This window comes from Cydia strobilella, chromosome 5, assembly GCF_947568885.1.
Source record: "Cydia strobilella chromosome 5, ilCydStro3.1, whole genome shotgun sequence".
NCBI lineage: Eukaryota > Metazoa > Arthropoda > Insecta > Lepidoptera > Tortricidae > Cydia > Cydia strobilella.
Genome location: NC_086045.1, coordinates 4,612,269 through 4,632,967, shown reverse-complemented (window position 1 = coordinate 4,632,967; position 20,699 = coordinate 4,612,269). Strand labels below are relative to the sequence as shown.

General features: G+C 38.6%; 2 protein-coding genes across 2 annotated transcripts; both read right to left on the bottom strand.

The window, feature by feature from the left end:
* Window positions 1–80: 80 nt before the first annotated feature.
* Window positions 81–15,850, bottom strand: LOC134741337 (protein Cep78 homolog). Its single transcript, XM_063674086.1, has 12 exons — window positions 15,484–15,850; window positions 13,887–14,074; window positions 13,384–13,560; window positions 12,994–13,165; window positions 11,260–11,435; window positions 11,020–11,090; window positions 10,808–10,900; window positions 10,193–10,338; window positions 9,112–9,256; window positions 5,463–5,664; window positions 4,491–4,598; window positions 81–361 (listed from the first exon to the last, which is right to left on the bottom strand). Exons 1-12 carry the CDS (start codon window positions 15,719–15,721, stop codon window positions 137–139), a joined length of 1,941 nt encoding a protein of 646 aa, XP_063530156.1. The 5' UTR covers window positions 15,722–15,850; the 3' UTR covers window positions 81–136.
* Window positions 15,851–16,506: 656 nt separating this feature from the next.
* LOC134741841 (uncharacterized) lies at window positions 16,507–19,286 on the bottom strand. The gene has a single exon (XM_063674733.1). It carries the CDS (start codon window positions 19,113–19,115, stop codon window positions 17,196–17,198), a length of 1,920 nt encoding a protein of 639 aa, XP_063530803.1. The 5' UTR covers window positions 19,116–19,286; the 3' UTR covers window positions 16,507–17,195.
* Between the last annotated feature and the right edge of the window lie 1,413 nt (window positions 19,287–20,699).

Below are 20,699 nucleotides of genomic sequence, written 5' to 3'. Positions count from 1 at the left end.
CTTCACAAAATGCGTTCTCATACTAACTTCAAATCGTGTTGATTTAACTGGCTAGCCACCCTATTCACAACAAACACAACTTGCAAAATAATAATTTAATTCTCACAAAATTTAAATGTTTAAAAACACTACAAAATTACGAACTGTCATCTGAGGAGGAATATAGCGCTTCGCGCGGGTTGAGCGCGCGCGCCGGGGAGGGGCAGGCGGAGGGGGAGGGGGAGTCGGCGCGCGGAGAGTGTCGCGCGCGGCGCGGGCTGTGTGCGTGTGCGCGGCGGCCGTGGTGCGATGACACTAGAGTGTCCGACGAATCTGACACTGGGCTGCCGCTGCTTCGCGAATTCCGCGATATCGTACTGCCCTGTGGATAAGAAAAATAGATAAAATTATTGTTACCGATAAATCATTTTATATCGTCAGGTGACAACCAAAACTCACTAATAACTAAAAAATAATTAAACAAAAATCAACCTTATTTCAGTACTAATATGGTTCACTATGGCTAATGAACTTGTGATGGTAATTAGTGAGTTTTGGCTGTCACCAAACGATGTATAATGCGCGCCGAACGATATACAGGGTGATAAATCCAAATGGGTCAGTAGGGAGAAGTCAGAGACTATGAGAGATAGCGAAGTCTGTTCTTAGGCACCATGGCGTCAATTTTAGATTTAATAATAATAATGACATTCAAACTTTTTTTGCCCACGTCCGCAAAATGTACCTAATATTATTTATTATTCAATAGCCTTTATAGTCAGCCTACTTTCTAACTACATGAAATTGGGTCAGCCATTGTTTGACAAATTTATCGCGATGAATATTAGTACCTATTTTGTAAGTCGTGTCGAGTTCAAGCGGAGTCAATTAATTCGTATTTATTATTTTTATGAAATTATTTTGGGAGTTTATTTAACAAAAGTATTTTTTATATATTATATAGCTTATCATAGACAAAGTGAATACTGACTTGATAGTTTACTATCAAAATGTGCGCGGGCTTCGTACGAAAACCAATATTTTCTTTAATAATTTACTTAACATGAACGTTGATATAATTTGTTTGACTGAGACTTGGTTACTTCCGGGTATTCTAGACTCTGAGCTTTTTGACTCACGATATAATGTCTATAGAAAAGATCGCGATTACTCAGCTAGAGGTGACACCATGGGGGGAGGAGTTTTGATTGCGGTCCGTAGTGGGTTATTGATTGGGAATATCACACATCTGCCGTCGCGCAACTTTTCAGCCGATCTGTTAAGGATATCAGTTTCCACAACTATAGGAATCCGAAAAGCTCAGTGTCATTTTTTCTGTTGTTATTTTCCACTCTGTTCGGATTTGTTAGACGCTGAAGCCGAGTTTTTCGAATCAGTATCCGATTTTATGATTGAAAATGTAGATGACGCTTTTTTTATTGTGGGTGACTTTAATGTTAGTCAAGCACAATGGACGACTATATCATCTAATTCAGAACCTTACGTGAAACTGGTAACCGGCTCCACTGGCAACAGAACCGCGCTTGTTGAAATGCTTAGTGCTTTTCTGTCATTTAATGATTTACATCAATTTAATTATGTATTGAATGAAAATGGTAAACTGTTGGACCTAGTAATGGCAAACATGATATGTGAAACTACACGATGTTTTTCACCTCTGGTTCCTGAGGATAAGCACCATCCCGCCTTTCAAATTATAATTAAAAATATAAGCTTTTCCGAGCTAAGGCCACCACCCCGAAAGGTACGCCTTTTTCAAGCTGCCGATTATGATGCTGTTAATTCTGCGCTTGCAAAGGTCAATTGGAACAGCTGCCTCGACTTCGATGACATGGACCAATGTGTAAAACGGTTCTACGATATCTTAGAAACTATTATAACTAATTATGTACCTTTAAAAGTTGTATATTGTAATAATAAATACCCGGTTTGGTATTCTAAAGCTTTAATAAGAATTATATCAGAAAAAATAAAATTTCATAAAAGATGGAAAATTTATGGTCGCTTGGATGATTACGATACTTTCTCAATGCTTCGTAACAGACAAAAACTTGTGCAGCAGTCGTGTTATCAAAAGTATTTAAAATTAGCAGAATCAAAAATAAAAATGAACAGTAAATACTTTTGGCGTTTCGTTAAATCAAAGAGTGACCACTCGGGCATACCGGACACGATGCATCTTGGAACTGGTTTTACAGCTACAACCGGGAATAGTATTTGCAATCTTTTTAATCAGTACTTTCAATCAGTTTTCGAACCCCCTACTTCACCATTAGCTAACTTACAGTCAACCAGTTCTGTTGCCAGAAGCATTGTAAATCTAAGCAATGTCAACTTAAACCACGATGTAGTCTGCAAGTACCTGAGAGGGCTCGATACTAAGAAAGGAGCAGGCCCTGATGGAATACCTCCAATCTTTTGGCGACTCTGTCGGAGCCAGCTTTCCGAGCCTATTGCTGCGCTTTTTAACATGTCATTGCGTTCTGGTACTATGCCAAAGCTGTGGAAGCAGTCATTTGTTACTCCTGTTTTCAAATCAGGAAATAAACATGATGTACAGAACTATAGGCCCATTTCTAAACTCAACACAGTGCCTAAATTGTTTGAGAAAATTATTTATGATCAGATTTTTCCTGTTCTTAGACCCCTGTTAGTACAAGAACAGCATGGATTTGTTGATAAGAAGTCCACCGAAACTAATCTTTGTGAATACGTCGATAGAATCTTGTCTGGCATGAATGACGGTTACCAGGTAGATGTTGTGTACACCGATTACTCTAAAGCCTTTGACAAAATTTCTCATCCTATACTTTTACAAAAACTAGAGTCAGTCGGAGTGCATGGCGATCTCCTGCGCTGGGTTACCTCGTATCTGCGGGACCGATCTCAGGCTGTAGCTGTTAAGGGTTTCTGTTCTAGTTTTGTCCCTGTCAGCTCCGGCGTCCCTCAAGGATCTCATTTGGGGCCCCTGTTCTTTAATGTTTTTATTAACGACGTTACTTCCCATCTAAAATCTTCAACCTGCCTTTTATACGCCGACGATAAAAAGATACTGAAACTTGTTAAGAGCATAAGTGATTGTCAAGCTTTACAGGAAGACTTAACCCGATTGCATATATATTGTCAATTAAATCATTTGCACTTAAATATAAATAAGTGTAACATAATAACGTTCAGTAGAAAAAAACAATTTATTAACTACGACTACCTTATAAACAACGTGCAATTATGTAGTTTCTACCATTAAAGATTTAGGTATTTATTTGGATAGCAAATTATTATTCAGCGACCACACCGACAACTTAATAAATAGAGCCTTTAGGTTACTTGGGTTCATCTTGAGAACTTGTAAAGAATTCAAAGAAGCTCTCACCTTGCTGACACTCTTCAACTCGCTAGTTAGACCAATTCTGGAATATGGATCAACAGTATGGAACCCTAGCTATAAATGTTATATTCATAGTATTGAAAGAATTCAAAAGAAGCTCATCAAACATTTAAAATATAAAAACCTTGTGTCAACTCAACCGCTTAACCTGAATAAACTGGTGTCTCTTGAAAGCCGGCGCACATTAAAAGATCAAATATTTTTGTATAAAGTATTAAGAAATTTAATTGACTCCCCTTATTTGTTAAGTAGACTTAGCTTTAAAACTCCCCGCTTGAACACACGGCGTAGCGATAAATTATTTTGTATTCCCTTTACTAAAAAGAAATACAAATCAAACTCCTTTCTGATAAGAGCTTGCAGATTTAATAATGATATTTTCTCAAAAATTGATATATTTAATGACTCCTTGTCTAAATTTAAACGTCAAGTACTTTTGGTTTTAAATAAACAAACGAATTAAAGACACTGTAACTTTACACTTAATTGCAAATGTAATGTATAAAAATAGTTTTATCTTCATTAATTTAGCCCCTGTCCTAATTCGACCCTCGTTGTTAATCTTTAAGTTTAGTTATCCTGTATTTTGTTTTTCTTTAATGAGCTATTAAGTGGTGGCAACTGTCCTGGTTTATGAATTATGTATAAGACACTAGTTATAAGAAACATGTACCGTTTGTGCCCAAATAAACATTAAAACACCTATCGAAAATATAGGTAGGTTTTTCTAATTGCACCCACGGAACCGCAATTGTCGTTCAGCGAGGCTACATGTAACATGATACAACACAACAATTGTGAGCGTTCAAATATTAAGTAACGCAATTCTCTGAGATTTAAGGCCCCCCCCCCCCCCCCGCCCCGTGTATCGCGCCATAACGTTTTCTTGTGCCCTTCCCCTAACACCTAAGTCACCATTTTTACCGAAAAGTCACAATTATGTTCAGCAAATTATAATCATAAAATTAATAAATGAGCGAGCGTGTATGAGAAATAGACCCCCCCCCCCCCCGCCCCCTTTATGAGGAATCTCCAAAAAAATTATTTACCAAATCTGTACCTAGTTCGTGGACTATAGAAATGAGTGAACTGTGCGACTTACTTTTCTACTCTTGATAGGGGAATTCATTTCTTGCAGTTCGTCTAAATACTGTTCTTCGTTGTGAATATTCTTCGTGTCTCCCATTTGTTTTTCGATCATCTCCGGCTTCTAAAACAAGTTTACGCTAATGTTTAGCTTTCAATAGAGTTCCACGATTGTCACACTAATGCGGATGCGCACGTCGCTCTGGTGTGTGAGCGAGACAGCACTAATTACGTATATAGCGATGTGCCGCGCGCACACCGGAGCGGCGTGCAGATCCGCATCCAATGTGAAGACCGCCTTAGAACAGTACATTGCCGATTTGCCGGGGTACCCATGCGGTAGGAAGAAATTGTGCTCTCAGAATGCACAAGAGATCTAAAATCGGTAACTCGGTACGCAGATACAATATCCACTCCTTAAACCATTTTCACAGTTGTGCTCAGACCAGATTGTAGCATTCAAATGATTTTATTTTGAAAACTTAGGTAATTAACTAAACTGAGCAGTCAAATTACTTCAAACGTGACGTCGCTACCACGGACTAAATGTCGCAAAGACAAAAGTGTAAGTGTGACTCCATAACAAGCCGGTTTTTCTCCTATTTACGTACGCACGCATTCACAAGTCGAAGGTCGAGCAGTCATTGATTCAAACCCGGTGAATACGCACTTATATTAGCAGTCGGATGTGTGCGTGTGAAATTGGCGTGTCAGGAACTTCTTTCATGAGTTCAAATTTTATGTTTACAGAATAAACGTTTGTAATTCCTACATATTTATCTTAAAAATAATAAATTAGTAGGTATAGGTACAAAAACTTGTCAAGTGACAACCCCGTGCCGACACTCACAGCTCGGTCATAAAACTGCTTTTGCTTGCAGGCGGCGCGCATATGTATAATTTTATACTTAAATCTGGCTTTTGCGAAGGAGTGAAATTTATGTACGGTAGTTATTCTGTGGTTCAAATTCCCTTTTTAGGTACTAACCGTTTCCATCTGCATAGACTCCCGTATGTGCTGTATGTGCCCGAGCAGATGCGCCGACTTGGTGATCTTCTTCACCTTCACCAGCTCAGTCATCTTCACGTGCGTGCTCTGCGCCTTCTTCGGGACGATAGTGGCCCTGTCTGGTTCCTCGTCATATTCCGGTATTTCGGCGATTCGCTCCTTCGGCTCGTGTTCACAGTTACTGGGGGTGAAAGGTTTAAGAGCGGGTTTAGTAGGTACCTAATGAGTAATATATACCTATAATAGGTACCTCTACATGTTAGCTAGCTTAAAAGGCTTACAATTAGACTAAAGCTCTTATTTCCTCCGCGTACACAGCAACGAGGAGGAAGCTTCCAGGGCTGCCAGATCGTATAACTTCGTAAACCCGGACTGATTATTTTATCTACATATTGTGTAGTTAGTCATTCGGTATAGGTTATGGGATACGAAAAAACACAATCACGGATGGTTAATTCGCCTTTATGTTTCACGAGTTAACGACGGGATTAACAGAGGCGGATTGCCAACGTGATAATATAAGGTGACGGTTTAAGTCTCAGAATAATGACTAAAGCATAGAAGTCGGGCAAAAATGCTTCGCAAATATGTATACCCGTACTTTACTTCCTTACGAATTAGATAATGTGCCGAAAAGAGATGCATATATGCTTGTTATTTCTCATTTACGTACGGTGTCATAAGTCTGATAATTTGCTAGGGATGTAACTGTGTCGACTTTTTATATCGATAAATTATGCATAAGTTTATGTGCCGTGTAAAATAATAATCACGAAATTGGCAAATTGATAATAGCTGGCTAATGAAAGTTGAACCTGAAAAAACGCGGCAATTTCAAGAAATCTGTAGCAGGCGGCTCGTTGAAATGAAATGAAATGAAATGCGTGGAATACAAGGATTGCATAACTTTTACACTTTTTATAATTTTCATATTCTAAAAATCATTAAAAAGTATAAAAATTATGCAATCCTTGGAATCAAAGAGCCGCCTGATATGAGGATTAATGCATGTACCTAATATAGCTTTTATCTCATTTGCAGTCTACAGAACCGTCTAACTATACCTCTCGTTTTTTTATCATTAGAAAGAAGGCGAGCGATCTTAACGTGTCGTTTTATCGAAAAACACTTTGAAAATAAGTCACAACAAATATAATATACGATCATTTACATACTTTTGCTTTCATAAGTAAAATATTGTTATATTTATAAAAAAACTTGTCAATAAAAAGACACGTGGAAATGGTTTACCGTTTTTTCTAATGCTAAAAGACTAAGTATAGTTTCTAGTCATGTACAGTCAGCTGCAGAGAAAAGGCACCCCCCTGCATACAAAGTTCTGTAAATTAGTATGGACGTGGGGTACCTTTTCTCTGCAGCTGACTGTACCAAATAGGAAATAATAAAAAAAACGTTCGTGTAATATTTTTTTATTATTTAATAATAGGGAATATTACGCGAAACTTGGCGTAGGTGGCGCCACTATCACAATCTGAGGGTCTATCGCGAAACAAGAAAATCGAACTTTCGTTATCTAACATCTCTGTCACTCTTGCGTATTCGAGCGATAAAGAGGCAGCTAGATAACGAAATTTCGGATTCGAGTTTTCCGGTAGGTCCCCTGAAAACTTGTCAAAAACCTGTTAAAGGTACAGTATGAACAAGTTACTCTACGGTGCACTAAAAAAGCTAGTGCTGCACTCTGGTGGCAGAACATTGCAGTAATATCCCCTATTCCTCGTCCTTTGGAAATCTGAAATAAAAAGTTGAGTTTTGTGACCAACAATATTAATAAAAGGAACATTCATCAATGATCATTAATGTCTTTTTTATTAGGGTTCCGTACCCAAAGGGTAAAAACGGGACCCTATTACTAATACTTCGCTGTCCGTCTGTCTGTCACCAGGCTGTATCTCATGAACCGTGATAGCTAGACAGTTGAAATTTTCACAGATGATGTATTTCTGTTGCCGCTATAACAACAAATACTAAAAAGTACGGTCCCCTTGGTGCGCGCGTCCGACCCGCACTTGACCGGTTTTTAGTATTAAACTATAGTCTGGCAAACACAATCTGTCAGTAAGTAAGAACAAAGAAAACTATAGGTACAGTCGAAGGCAAAAATATCGATCCAGACAAATGGCTTAAAAATATGTGAACACGATTTTATTGTCTGAGCGTACACATATTTTTGAGACTGGGAATGTATATATATTTATGCCCTTGACTGTACTCATCAATTAAAATGAGACAGTCCTGGGCCAAACTATAAGAAAGCTGTAAATGTCGATAGGTTATTGATCTGAGGTCGATACATCACTATGCCAAAAATATAACCTTTCATACTTAGCAGAAAAGTTCGAAAATATATGCAAAAATCTATATAGACTTGAATGCAAGTAATATTTACATAAACAACATATCGATTTCTATGTTTAGGGTCAGGTCCTATAAATAAATTTCTTCAAAATTGAACAAAACTCACCGATTAAAGGTTATCGGTTCGTGCGTATTTTCTTTTCTTCCTGTATGCGATTTACAGCCCTCGATCACACAAGACATTATCACAAAGGGAACTTCAAACCATTACAAATAAAAACTCAGCACGTATTCCAACAATCATTCAGGAATAGCAAAAATATAATTAAAAAAAACCAAGATGACCGCTGAAACATCCCGAAATATTTCAACTAAAATAATACGACTATGTCAAGTTGTTACAGTTGACACCTACCTGTGAAATAACGAACATATATTTTATTTGGCTGGATTATATTATAGAACCACATAGGACCATTTGACATTACCCTCAGTTTATCTTATGACAATACTGAAAAAAACGAAAGAACTTGCGGATTGTTGTCTCACTCACTCATAGACAAAAAGTAATAACGTGTTGTGAATACGATATCTTTTACCAAGCTTTTATTTTTGCCCGGCTTCTTTGCTTTAGTCATTATTCTGAGGTTTAAGTATTAGAGTTCCGTACCGTACCCAAAGGGTAAAAACGGGACCTTATTACTAAGACTCCTCTGTCCGTCTGTCTGTCACCAGGCTGTATCTCATCAACCGTGATAGCTATATAGCTATATAGTTGAAATTTTCACAGAGGGTTCCTAGTTGAATACGGAACCTTAATAACTTTTTACTGAGCCACTGGTGCCACTACCAAAGTGGGGATGACATTGGGCCCTCGGAAGCTCAGCCAGCCGTGTAGAAGGCGCTTGCGGCACTGATGAATTTAACCTTGCCATACAATTATAGACTTTTATATTTCAAAACAAGCTTTATCTTGGATATGTTTGTCCTATTAGGTGCCACGGCATTGTAGACCCAAAATCTGTTGTGGTAAAACTAGCGAGCACTAGCTGTAGGACAAGCACAACCAGCAAGTTGTACCTACAGTCGTCATCAGATATATCGAAGCGCCCGTAGTGTTCAGAAATATCTGAACGAAGCTTCTATTGTCAAGACGGTAACCCTTTTACCGCCAAAGACGAACTGATACTGACGCGCACGGCACGGCACGGCGCAAGCCCATATCAACCTTTATTCCGACAAGGTTCAATGACGCGCCGGATCGATGCGATTAGGCTTAAATTACACCGAGATAGTATATAGACCTCACCCCGCGCACTGGTTGTTCTTGATGAAGGCGTAAATGTCCCGGAAGGCCTGCTGGATGTAAGACAGCGTGCTCTGATCGATCGGCACGGAACACGACGAGCCAGAGCTGCCGGACCGCGAGCTTGCCTCCAGGGACTGCTCGGAACCTGGAACAACGGAATATAAAACCTGAATTAGGTACAGTGGGGTTCGAAATTGCATGGTCTATGAATGGAATTCATTCATAACTTCTCCATGTAATTTCGAACCTCACTGTACACCGCTACGGCAGACTATGTAGTGAAGTATTTCGAAAGAGCGGCTACAGCATCAGTCTCGAGGGTTTAATGAACAAAGAGTAGCAAAGAAAAAAGTCAGCGTTGCGTCATAATTCATAATCTATCAAGAAATGAGACTGATTGACGCAAGACTGAGATAACAGAATAATACTTGAGGGTATCTACCTACGTAGAAAACGGAGCTGGGACATCGGTTAAACGCTTCCAGCGCTTCCTATTGATGTTTTTTTTGGCGGCAGTTAAAGAAACGGGAGCGACAAGAGCAGCAGACAGGGGCAATCAGACTTCACTTTGCATGTGCGTATATACAACATTGACATTTCATATTTAAATGACTTCAATTCAGAATTTGACTATTTTATTTATAAATTTTATTTCTTTTTGTTCACATTATTGGTTTGAATGATTATCTTATTTTTTGTTTTATTGCTAATTATTATTTATGGTTTACATTTGACGATCTTTTTGTGAATTTGTGATATTTTTAAGTGAAAATAACATGTAATTTCCATAACTATCTATCTATCATGTGGGCACTCAATGCCCTGCGTGCATCCGTACTCGGATCATGCCGCGGCAACAACATTGGCATGGTAGCACTTAGCCTTGGATAAACTCGAAACATGATTTAACTGCACTCTAAGGAGGCAGCGGCAAGATCTCTTTTCTCATTTGAGTTTGATTATTATCTATGTGGAATCAGTAAAATGGTTAACAGTACAACATAACACTTATGGTTGGGACTTTCCAGTAGGTATCTTCCACTATAATATTGAATTAAGTTCGTTATTGATGTGTCAGTACCGAAGGATTCCGCGTCCCGCCACCGGCGCAGCTGTTGCTGCTGTAACTGCTTCATCTGCTCGACGAGCTGCGAGTTCAGCTCCTCCAGCTGTTGCCGGTGCGACACCTCCTCTTGGAGCTGTTGCTCTAGTATCTCCGCGTAGTCTCTGTGAGAATAATACAGCCAATACAGGTCTTAGGAATTACAATATAATATAATACTCTTTAGGGGTCATCCATAAATTACGTCACACGAATTTCAAGATTTTTTGACATCTACCCCCATCCTTATCACACCCTGGTCACATATTTGACAATTTTGTATTCAACGAATATATATTGTATTAAGCGGCTATATTTTAAGGTTTTACAACAAAACAAAATGGAAAAACAGCTAAATCACGTATGATGCCGTAGATAACTAATAGTTAAACTCGATCAGCTGATGCTTTTCCGCCATCTTGCCGCTTGGCGCAAAAAAAAACTGCGAAATCGCCGCGAAGTTGTGCGAGTGTGGAGTCATACGTCAACTTCGCGAATTGTTCTCTTCGCGAAGTCGCGCCGCGATTCACGCCCATTGTCTGGAGGGCGCTTTAGACAAATAAATAAATGTACTTAGGTATATTAACTGCTTACTTTTCCCTCTTGTTGATAGTATTTTTGTTGCTGGTGTGTTTCATTGGTGCGCTCTTCTGGTTCAGCCCCATCCGGTCTTTGCTTACTCCATTTCTAGTTAAAAAATTCGCTTTAAAATACCTATCAAGTGAAAGTATCACGAGTGGAAGTGTTAAAGAGTTGCGACTAGGTTACTTTTCTACCTTTATTTGTAGGTATATTCAGCAAATTACCTGGAAGCGATTGGTTTGACCAGCCTAAAACCATCGCCAGAACACATGCTGACACTGCTCAGCCACGTATACTGCAAGATAAGTTAGTTGAAAAGATTTTAGTGACCGGTGACATAGGTCGAGGTTAATATGACTTGTGAGACAGATTCAGAGAATAATACAAGTGAAAGGGAAGCAGAAAATTAGGTAAATTTAGATTCTCGATGTTGGCAAAGGGAATGCCTAACAAACGTGACTGACCTGTTCCCCAACCCCAGTCTCATTTTTCCTGAGTGCAGTCCGCACGTTCGCCAGCGACTCGCCGCAAATGGAGTTGTGGCGGAGATCTAGCACCACCATGGTCGTGTTGGACTGGAGCGCGAGCAGAGCCGCCGTGGCCGTCGACTCTGACGCCTCGCAATTCTGGAGGTCCACGGCTGAAATGGGAGATATTTACGTCTGGACGCTTTAGTATCGGTGGGCACTACCACTGGCGTACTGAATTGTAGGACATAGTTTAACATTTACAGTGACAGAGGCCAGAGGTAAAGACGGACAGACATTGCCATAGCATATGTGACACTGTATGCAGCGTGCAGTCTCAACCAGACTCTGAATTCATTTCTGAATGCTCCTGAACGTACACGTAGTGTACTTTTCAACAAAACCGAGACATCGGCAAATTTCGGTCGGAGCTGTCCGGACGACTGTCTCGGACGATCAGCATCCACTACCAACCAATCCAATCTGCCAATGCCAACGCCGGACGTTGCCGCACTGTACCACATTTTCGGTATTTTGACGATAACTTATTATTGTACTAACATAATTTTTAAGAAAAATAAAACGACTTCAATGGGGGATGCCGTTGAAAGGTTACTTATTGTTGATGTTGCACTCCAGACAATGAAATGAAAAAGACAGCATCTTTTGACTAACTAAAAGGAGCTTAGGTAAAACAACCCACTTTTCTAGTAGCATTTCGTTTCTGTAAGGGTCACAGTTCTAACCTAACCTAACCCAATGTTTTGATAGCATTTCGTTTCTGTGAGGGTCACAGTTCTAACCTAACCTAACCCACTTTTCTGATAGCAGTTCGGTTCTGCGAGGATCGCAGTTCAAAAAAAAGTCCAGGTCCAAGTTTGGGTTTGGGCCCATAACGAAGAGAATAAATCGCTAAACGTGAATTTAGGCGTTGTTGATGAAAATACAAAAATCACTATATGTATGCCTTTCACATTTGAGGAGTTCCCTCGGTTCCTTATGGATCCCATCATCAGAACTCGAGCTTGACAAAAATGTGTCTTGAAAACTTAACTTGCTTAACAAACATAAAAAAGAAGAAAAACCGCCAAACGTGAACTATGCGTCATTAAAGAGTTCCATTCTGATATTTCTGATCATCATCAGTAGCTCCACTTCATCAAATGTCACTTTTTTAAATGGAAATGCTGGATTTGTTGATAAAAATACAAAAATCAATATATGTATGCCTTTCACATTTGAGGAGTTCCCTCGATTCCTCATGGATCCCATCATCAGAACTCGAACTTGACAAAAATGTGTCTTGAAAACCTAACTTGCTTAACAAACATAACGAAAAGGACAAATCGCCAAACGTGAAGTATGCGTCATTAAAGAGTTCCGTTCTGATCATCATCAGCAGTTCCACTTCATCAAATGTCACTTTTTTAAATGTAAATGCTTGATTTGTTGATGAAAATACTAAAATCACTCTGTATGTACATACTTACAATCAAAAAAAGAAATTTTCAATATAGGTCCAGAAATGACAGTTATGGAGTAACAAACATAAAAAAAAAAAAACATACAACCGAATTGAGAACCTCCTCCTTTTGAAATCTTGAAGTCGGTTAAAAAATCTATGTTATCTAATGTTCAGGACTATCCCTTGTCTTGAAAAACCGAAAATTCCTATGTCCAACCACAAGTATGACGTCGTTCCACAGTGTGCTGGTCTTACAAAACAAGTACCTTTGATCCACAAGTCGTCGGCCAGCACAGAGAGCAGCGCGGAGGCGCCCGCGTCGCCGAGCGGGTTGCCGCACAGCGAGATGCGTCGAAGTCCCGCCATCGCGTCCAGCTCCGGAAGCCTGTAGCGGAGCGTGTGCACCCAGTTCTCGCTGTAGCGGTTCAGCTTTTGGTACTGTGGCCAAGCAGTCCAGGTTAATCTTTTAGCCCTTATTCGTCTACCAAGACTTTTTTGCAAGAACGCGGAATTTAGATACTTATCAATCTAATAATGAAGTTGCTCTAGTTAAGTCTTAGTTGAAATGAAATTGTTTCTTTAAAAAAAGGAAAAGACCTGTTTAAATTTCTAGAGGCTAGAAGCAGTCGAGGGCCAGACAATGTCTAGCTACTCACCTTGATTAAGTCAGCGATGTAGGACGCCCCAAGCGGCGTCAACTCACAGCCAGACAAGTCGAGGGTCAGGATATTTGGAAGACACCGCACCGCCTTACAAATGGCCAAGCATCCCGCGTCGCCGATCAGGCAGCGTGGCAGCGCCAGGTGGCTCAGAGAGTTGTTGCTCTGAAGAACCTAGAGGCGAGACTTCAGGATAAAGCACAATAATAATGAGACATGTGTCGTAGGTTGGTTCTTGCTTTTCCTTAATTTTTACAGTGGTAAATTACCTACCTAGATTAAGCACATTAGATAGGATTATTAGATCGGAAAACCCCATCATGCAAGGTATATATGCATTACAGTACTAAAACGTGTGGAAATATCGTTAGTATTTAATTCTGTCGTTTAAAAAGTTATAACAGTTAAGCTATTAAAGTAGATATATAGATACTTTTACCGAATTGGGAAAAACCATACAAAATATTAAAAATTAAAAAATCGTTTTCATCCTGTCGTACCTCACTTATCGGATTCAAGTAAGGTATCCTCAAGGGCAGTCCCTCCAGGATCAAGGTGTTGAGAAGCGTGGTGTCGGCTAGGAGCTGCGCTACTGCTTCCACCAGGTTGGACAGCATGAACTTCGTGAGGATCACTGCTCGCTTGTTCACGGTCTTCGCGAGACGCTCACAGTCTATTTGCTCTAGAACTGAGAAATTAAAGGTAGAATGTCAAACCAATGCCGAGCACTAACAATCTCTATGCAGCTTTTGATAATAATGATAATACAGTAAGAATGCGTAACTCTTTCTGCCATTTTAAGCGCTGTGACCTCGTAAGCATCATAGTTGGCCAAGTGCGTTCGACAATATGGGATATTATTTCTTCACCACGCCAACTGGTAAAGGCTCTCTTGATTGTTCAAAAACTGATAAGTAAGTTGCATTTCACATGTGAGGCAAAGTGATCGAATTCAAATTTTGAGTTGTTTTTTTTATGTTGGCTGGTAGAATTGACTTTTAAATGATGATTTTGAATTGATTTGCTTTGATTTTGTTTAATATTGTACAGTTTGTAGTTTCCTTGTGTTGGTGTGGTGAAAAAAATTGTGTTTCACTCGGTGGCAAAATTTGTTTAACCCTCGTGCCTTGAAACCCTCGCAAGCTCTAAATTCTATTTTTCGAACTACTCGCTACGCTCGTGGTTAAATTTTGGAATCCTTCGCTTGCTCGGGTATCAATATTAGCACGAGAGGTTAAACAACAACTTTGCCCCCTTGTAAAACAAATAACGATTACAACACTTTTTGCAATTATGCTAAGAGGGGCATGTAAATTATTTATTTATCGTATGGCGGTTACACACTGGTTACAAAAAATACAATAAAGATTCAAAATTTACAAGTAAGCAGATATAACTCGCAGTCTTCGTTAGATTTTAGGTCAGATGTAAATAACGTGAACCGTTTTCTGTCACCCTCAAAAAGTATCCTGCAAAAAGTAGATTATTACTCGCTTCATTCGTTCGTTGTCTGTAAAACGTCTTTTTTAGGGTTCCGTACCCAAAGGGTAAAGCCCGCTCAACACTAGCGACGTGCGCGAATCGCGGTGCGAAGCCGCGAACGCGAGTGTGGAGTGTAGTCTGCAAATCGCGCACGAGTGTGGAGGGGGCTTAAAAACGGGACCCTATTTAGGAATAGGAGACTCCGTCCGACTCGCACTTGGCCAGTTTTTTTTTATGATACAGGAGGCAAACGAGCAGACAATTAAATCGCCTAATGGCAAGCCATTACTGTCGCCCATGGACACCCGCAACACCATAGGGGTGGTAAGTGCGTTCCCGGCAGTTAAGATGGGAGTACGCTCTTTTCTTGAAGGTCTGAAGGCCGTATCGGTCCGGAAATCCACAGGCAACAGTTCATTCCACAGTTTAGCTGTCTCTTAACTTATCCCTTTCAGGGTTTGACCCATTGACCTTCCAATTTCTTACGATGTATTTCTTCAGCGTAGGTACCTACTCCTACTACACCTAAATATCAAATGATATTATGCCCATAAGTTCCATGAAAAGAATTGTGAACAAAAAACTAATAAGTACATTAGCAAAATAAAAACTCACCAGTTTTTACTTGCTGCCTGCATCGTATAGCGACCGAGTGTAAACTTAGATCGCAGCTCAGGGCGTTCAATATGGGCGGCCATTCCGGGTATTTGATCCTGTCCACGCAAAAATCCAGGAGCTTTCCATTGGCCGAAGGAATCAAGTTATTAAGAGGAGTCAAGTTTTGTAACTTGCAACATTTCACATATGACTGGTGGAAAATTCGGCTGTTCTTGGTATCACCCTTACCGACCATCTCACAAAAACAATACAATAAAAAAAGCGAGTACAAAAATTGTCGCTTTAATGAATTGATGATTTTAAGTGTTAATTAATTCGATTTGTTAAATATTACTCAAAAAGCTCCCATGTCAAGATTGTCAAGGCAACGTAGTGTTATATTCTCTTTAGTCAAGGCAGTTCAAACTTTGAATGTGACAGGTTTACTTTCTTCGTTTGTACACTTGCGTAAAAAGGTCCTGTAACCAAATAGGTCATGTACAGTGAGCTGCAAAAATTACATGGACAACATGGACACATTATGAATGGAATTCATTCACAAAATCAGTGGCGTAGCTATTAGGCGTAGGCAAAGTGGGCCTTCACCCACGGCCTCGCGCCCCAAGGGGGGCCTCGCGCGAGGCTCCTTCGGGCACAGTGAAAGAAAAGGGCCTCGCTAGCATAAAATAATAATGAGAAAACCTTTATTTCAGGCCCAAAACCCATAAAATTGTTACAGTATACAGTTATAATACTTGTAAAGTTGCCATGCACTTTTGAAGCTGGGTGTACAAGTGGAGGCAGAAAATAAACGAGGTAGGTGTCTGTCAGGGACAGTCTCATTTCAAACTGTGCATAATGCATTTACTATAGACGACATACCAAACAATGAAATTGTATATGTAGAAAATAAAACAACATTTTTCAAACACTTGTTTATTCTAAAATTTTATTATTATTCAATTTATTAATAAAATAAATACCGTTATCCGGGGTGATTAGGGATAAAAATCGGAATAATCCCACACAAATTGTATCATGCGTAAAATAATAGTAGATTTTATGATACAATTTGTGTATGTTACTTAAGTACCTAGTTTGTTAAAAAATTATCAGAGTGCGACATAAAAGAGAGAGCGTCTGCAGAGGGCGTCTGAGAACAATTCCCCGTCGCATGGCACTTTCAAGTAAGAACCCTCGAGTCATTGGCCCAACTTACTACGAACAACTACCTGTTGACCTAAAAAATTTGCCGTGTGACGAAGCATTTAAGCGCAAATTGAGAAACCTTTTTTTGGATAACCCTCTGTACTCTATAAGTGACTTCATGGAATTGAATTTGTAATGATATATATATGTAATTTTATTTATGATTCAAATGATTTATTGTATTTTAAAAATGACATTTACTTCTTTTGTGATACTTTATATTGTTTGACATTTAATGATGATTCTAAATTGCTAAGATCGACATCAATTTTTGACATGTTTTTGTTTATACATACTTATATGACGATCCTTATTGGGAGAGAAAATTATTTTAATTTGTTTTGTATTTTTAGTACGTAATGTTTGACGATCATGATAAAAAGATAAGCATAATTTTGACATTGATGCAAATTTATAGTGTAATTTTTATCCTCATTCCCGGTTTTTGACCTTATTCACCCCGCCATCCCTATTCACCCCGGTTGACGGTAAACATTAACTTTATAACCTGTGATTGGCGATCACATTAAAAAGGATCTAAACCCATTTCTTCTACCACCAAGTTTACGTTTGTGCGTGATTTCTTTTATAAATGCCATGAACGAGAAAGCTATACCAGTAGCGAGGATGCCGAAAGCGATGGGAAAATCCTTCAGTTTTAAAGGGGTTTTGGGTACTTCGAATGAAGCACGGGCCGCTGGTTGTTGACGCGAATGACGCGGGAAACCAAGCAGGTCCATGAAGCCCTGCACGAACCCGTGCTCCGGCAGACGCAGCATGAGCGAGTTCAACGACTCCAGCAGCGGAAAACCGCGCTTAAAAAACAACCCATAAATATTACTGTACACACTCTCCTTCATCAGATGAACTCGCTCTTTTTGCTTCAGATTATTTCGAAGCCACCAAAGATACTGAAAGTACATTGCCACTGTGTATTTATTTTTGTTCTTTGCTACTTCATCCAAGGCCATTTCAGCTGTCTTACAATTGCTCGTATCCATACGTTCATCATTTATAATAACAACATTTCCGGCATTTTTCAAAAATGATACTATGTCAATTGGGATACACGGAGTTAAATTGTAGTCGTACAAAGAAAGGTACTGGTCTAATTGCGGCTTATGAAAAGGATATATCGTAAAACTTAACAACCTTGTCTGGTAAAAACAGTTAATGAAAAAAATAAACCACATCCAACATATTATTAAAACATTTTTGAAAAGTTTTTTTCTCATTACTAAGTTTATATTCTGAGTAGCATGCCCAAAAAGATTTAGAAACTCCGTCATTATGGTATGTCTTGCTTGAATTATCCAGAAATTCCCAAAATCTGTAAGCAGTACTGCACAAAACACCATTATGAACAATAACAGAATCCAAACATTGGCATGAAACATCAAGTAAACTATTTTCCATCTTTCAATTAAAGACGTTGTGTGCGTCACGGTAACATACATATCTTCATATGCCAAATGAAAACACAAGTAGTCAAAGAATTTTACTCGTCTAGTGTTCAAACTTAATCCACCAAATATCAAGTCGAACTCATTCTCGTACAGTTTACCTACGATGCCACTAAACGTAAAATTATCTGAAATATATCCAGCATTTTCTGTCTCGAGCAAACACGTGTAATTCAAGGAAATGTTCCTTCTTTCAAATAAAAGTTCAATGAGAAATCGTTCGACGCCAACATTTAGCTTATCGGCACCAATATTTAAATTCTTCGTCACAGGACTGCAGAAGACTAAAGGAGGATAATGACGGATTGCGACGTCCAATGTGCAGTTGTCTAAAACAGGTGTATCATATTCGCGTAGTTTGCCAACGACGTCCACTTCTCCCACACTGCTGCAGTCGCACAGCTGGACCAGAGTGCTGTAGTCTCGACCACACCGGCCTTCCGCATAAGGGAAGTAAGTGTAAACTGATGCATCATTGTCCATGTACTTAACGATTACAAGCACGTGTATTAAATGATACTCCCATAACGATCTGAATACTGCTGCAACACACTCTTTATAATCTTCAGGGTTACTTTTCACTATTACGATGAATAAAGCCTCAGGTTCGCGATTCCAATCCCTGTCTAGATCGTCAAGAAGATCCTCAAATTCTATCCCATCATTGACATGTATTAAATAAATTGTGGGTACTACTTTGATCGATGCATTTACGTCTTTTATGCAGATATTAACATTATTGATTGAATGGATCTGCTGAAGAAATCTGTTCGATACAGCGTCAGTGTTAATCACAGTTACTATGGACTTAAACTGTGTTTTTGATGTTAATATGTCTATTATGCAGTTCTCTATTATATTCTGTGGTATTTCGTTAACTTCAATGGTAAAATTGTTAAAGCTTAGCACAATGCAAACTCGTGTTATTATAGTTATAAAACTCAGTAAAATCATTGTATTGCGTGTAGCCATTAGCATACGAATCGTGCAGGATGCAACAGATGTGATTTGTATTTTCTAAATGACAGCCAGAGTAACGATGAAACTCGTTAAGATTTAATATTTCCTAGATTTCCAGTTGGGTGTGACTTTTATGGCTTATGACACCACTCATAATTTAATTTACCTAAAGTCAACATTCCTTATGGACGTAGTACCTAATTTCAAAACACTATGGGTTTTCACGAGGTATAGGTATCAATTATAACATTTATAACTCTCACACACCACACTCACACTGGTCACTTTTCATTGTATGTTACAAGTTATAAAGCATGGGTAATTGGGTACCTAAAACAAACCCATCAAGTTACGTAGATTTCTGAGCACTATTCAATTGTTTTACAACAGACACCCGAGCTACACGTGTTTTTACATTCGTGATGATGGCTTCCAAGATAAAATAGTTAAAATACCAGAATCGTGAGTGCCAAACATGTGGAGCTTGAAACTAATGATGGCAAGTATTTTATTAATTGTAAAATTGATTGGAGCTGACAGCGCACGCAATGCAATCGACAGGGCAATTAATCTAATACGGACGCACAGTAGGTAAAATACAATTGGCTATAAGCATAATGTGACTATACGTCCATTTTTGTTTTCAGGAGTTATTAATAATTAATCATCCTGTTTTTAGGAGTTGTTAATAGTCACTTAACATTTTAGCATTTTCATTCCTGCCTTTATTTACCTATATATACATATTAAACTAATATTGCAGCCTCTGCAGCGGCGACAGAGAAATTTAATATATATTAATTATAAAATACTAGCTGTTGCCCGCGACTTCGTACGCGTGGATTTGTAGGTTGATGGTTATAACATATTCTACCTTGAGCATAGAACATTATGCAGCAATATTCTTCTATTATTGTGTATTTTTACGACATTTTAAGTTCACTAATATTTACAAAAAAAATCGTTCCCGATGCAAACTTTTAACCCTTTTTTCACCAACTTAGGGAATGAATTCTTCAAAAACGGTGATATCATCAGTTTTCGTCTATTTTAATATAATGCCCTTTTACCAAGTTTCAACTTCTGTCCCCTTTTTGACCCCTTTATATATAGGGGTTGAATTATCAAGAACTTATGAATTAATTTGTAAGATTTAGATGATTTTTTAAAAACGCTGAAAGTAATTTTCTTGTATTTTAATAATATGCGTTTATACAAATATTCAAGTCTGACACACTAAAAAATATTTGATTTCTATACAAACTTTCAACCTCCTTTTCACCACCTTAGTGGATGAATTTTCAAAAACGCTGAAATTAGTTTTCTTGTTTTTTAATAAAATGCCTTTTTGCAAAGTTTTAAATTCCTAGCTTAAAATAAAACGAACCCCATACTTACAAACTTTCATCCCCTCTTTAACCCCCTTAGGGGTTGAATTTCTCGAAATCGCTTCTTCTAAATATACTTTATAAATGCACATAATAGATTGATAAAGTTAAAACCTCCTTATGTGGACCTATAGTAATCTATTATACTGTCAGTAGACATATCACAGTTATTTATAATTATGTGAGATAAGTAATCTTCATCAAAACCATGGTT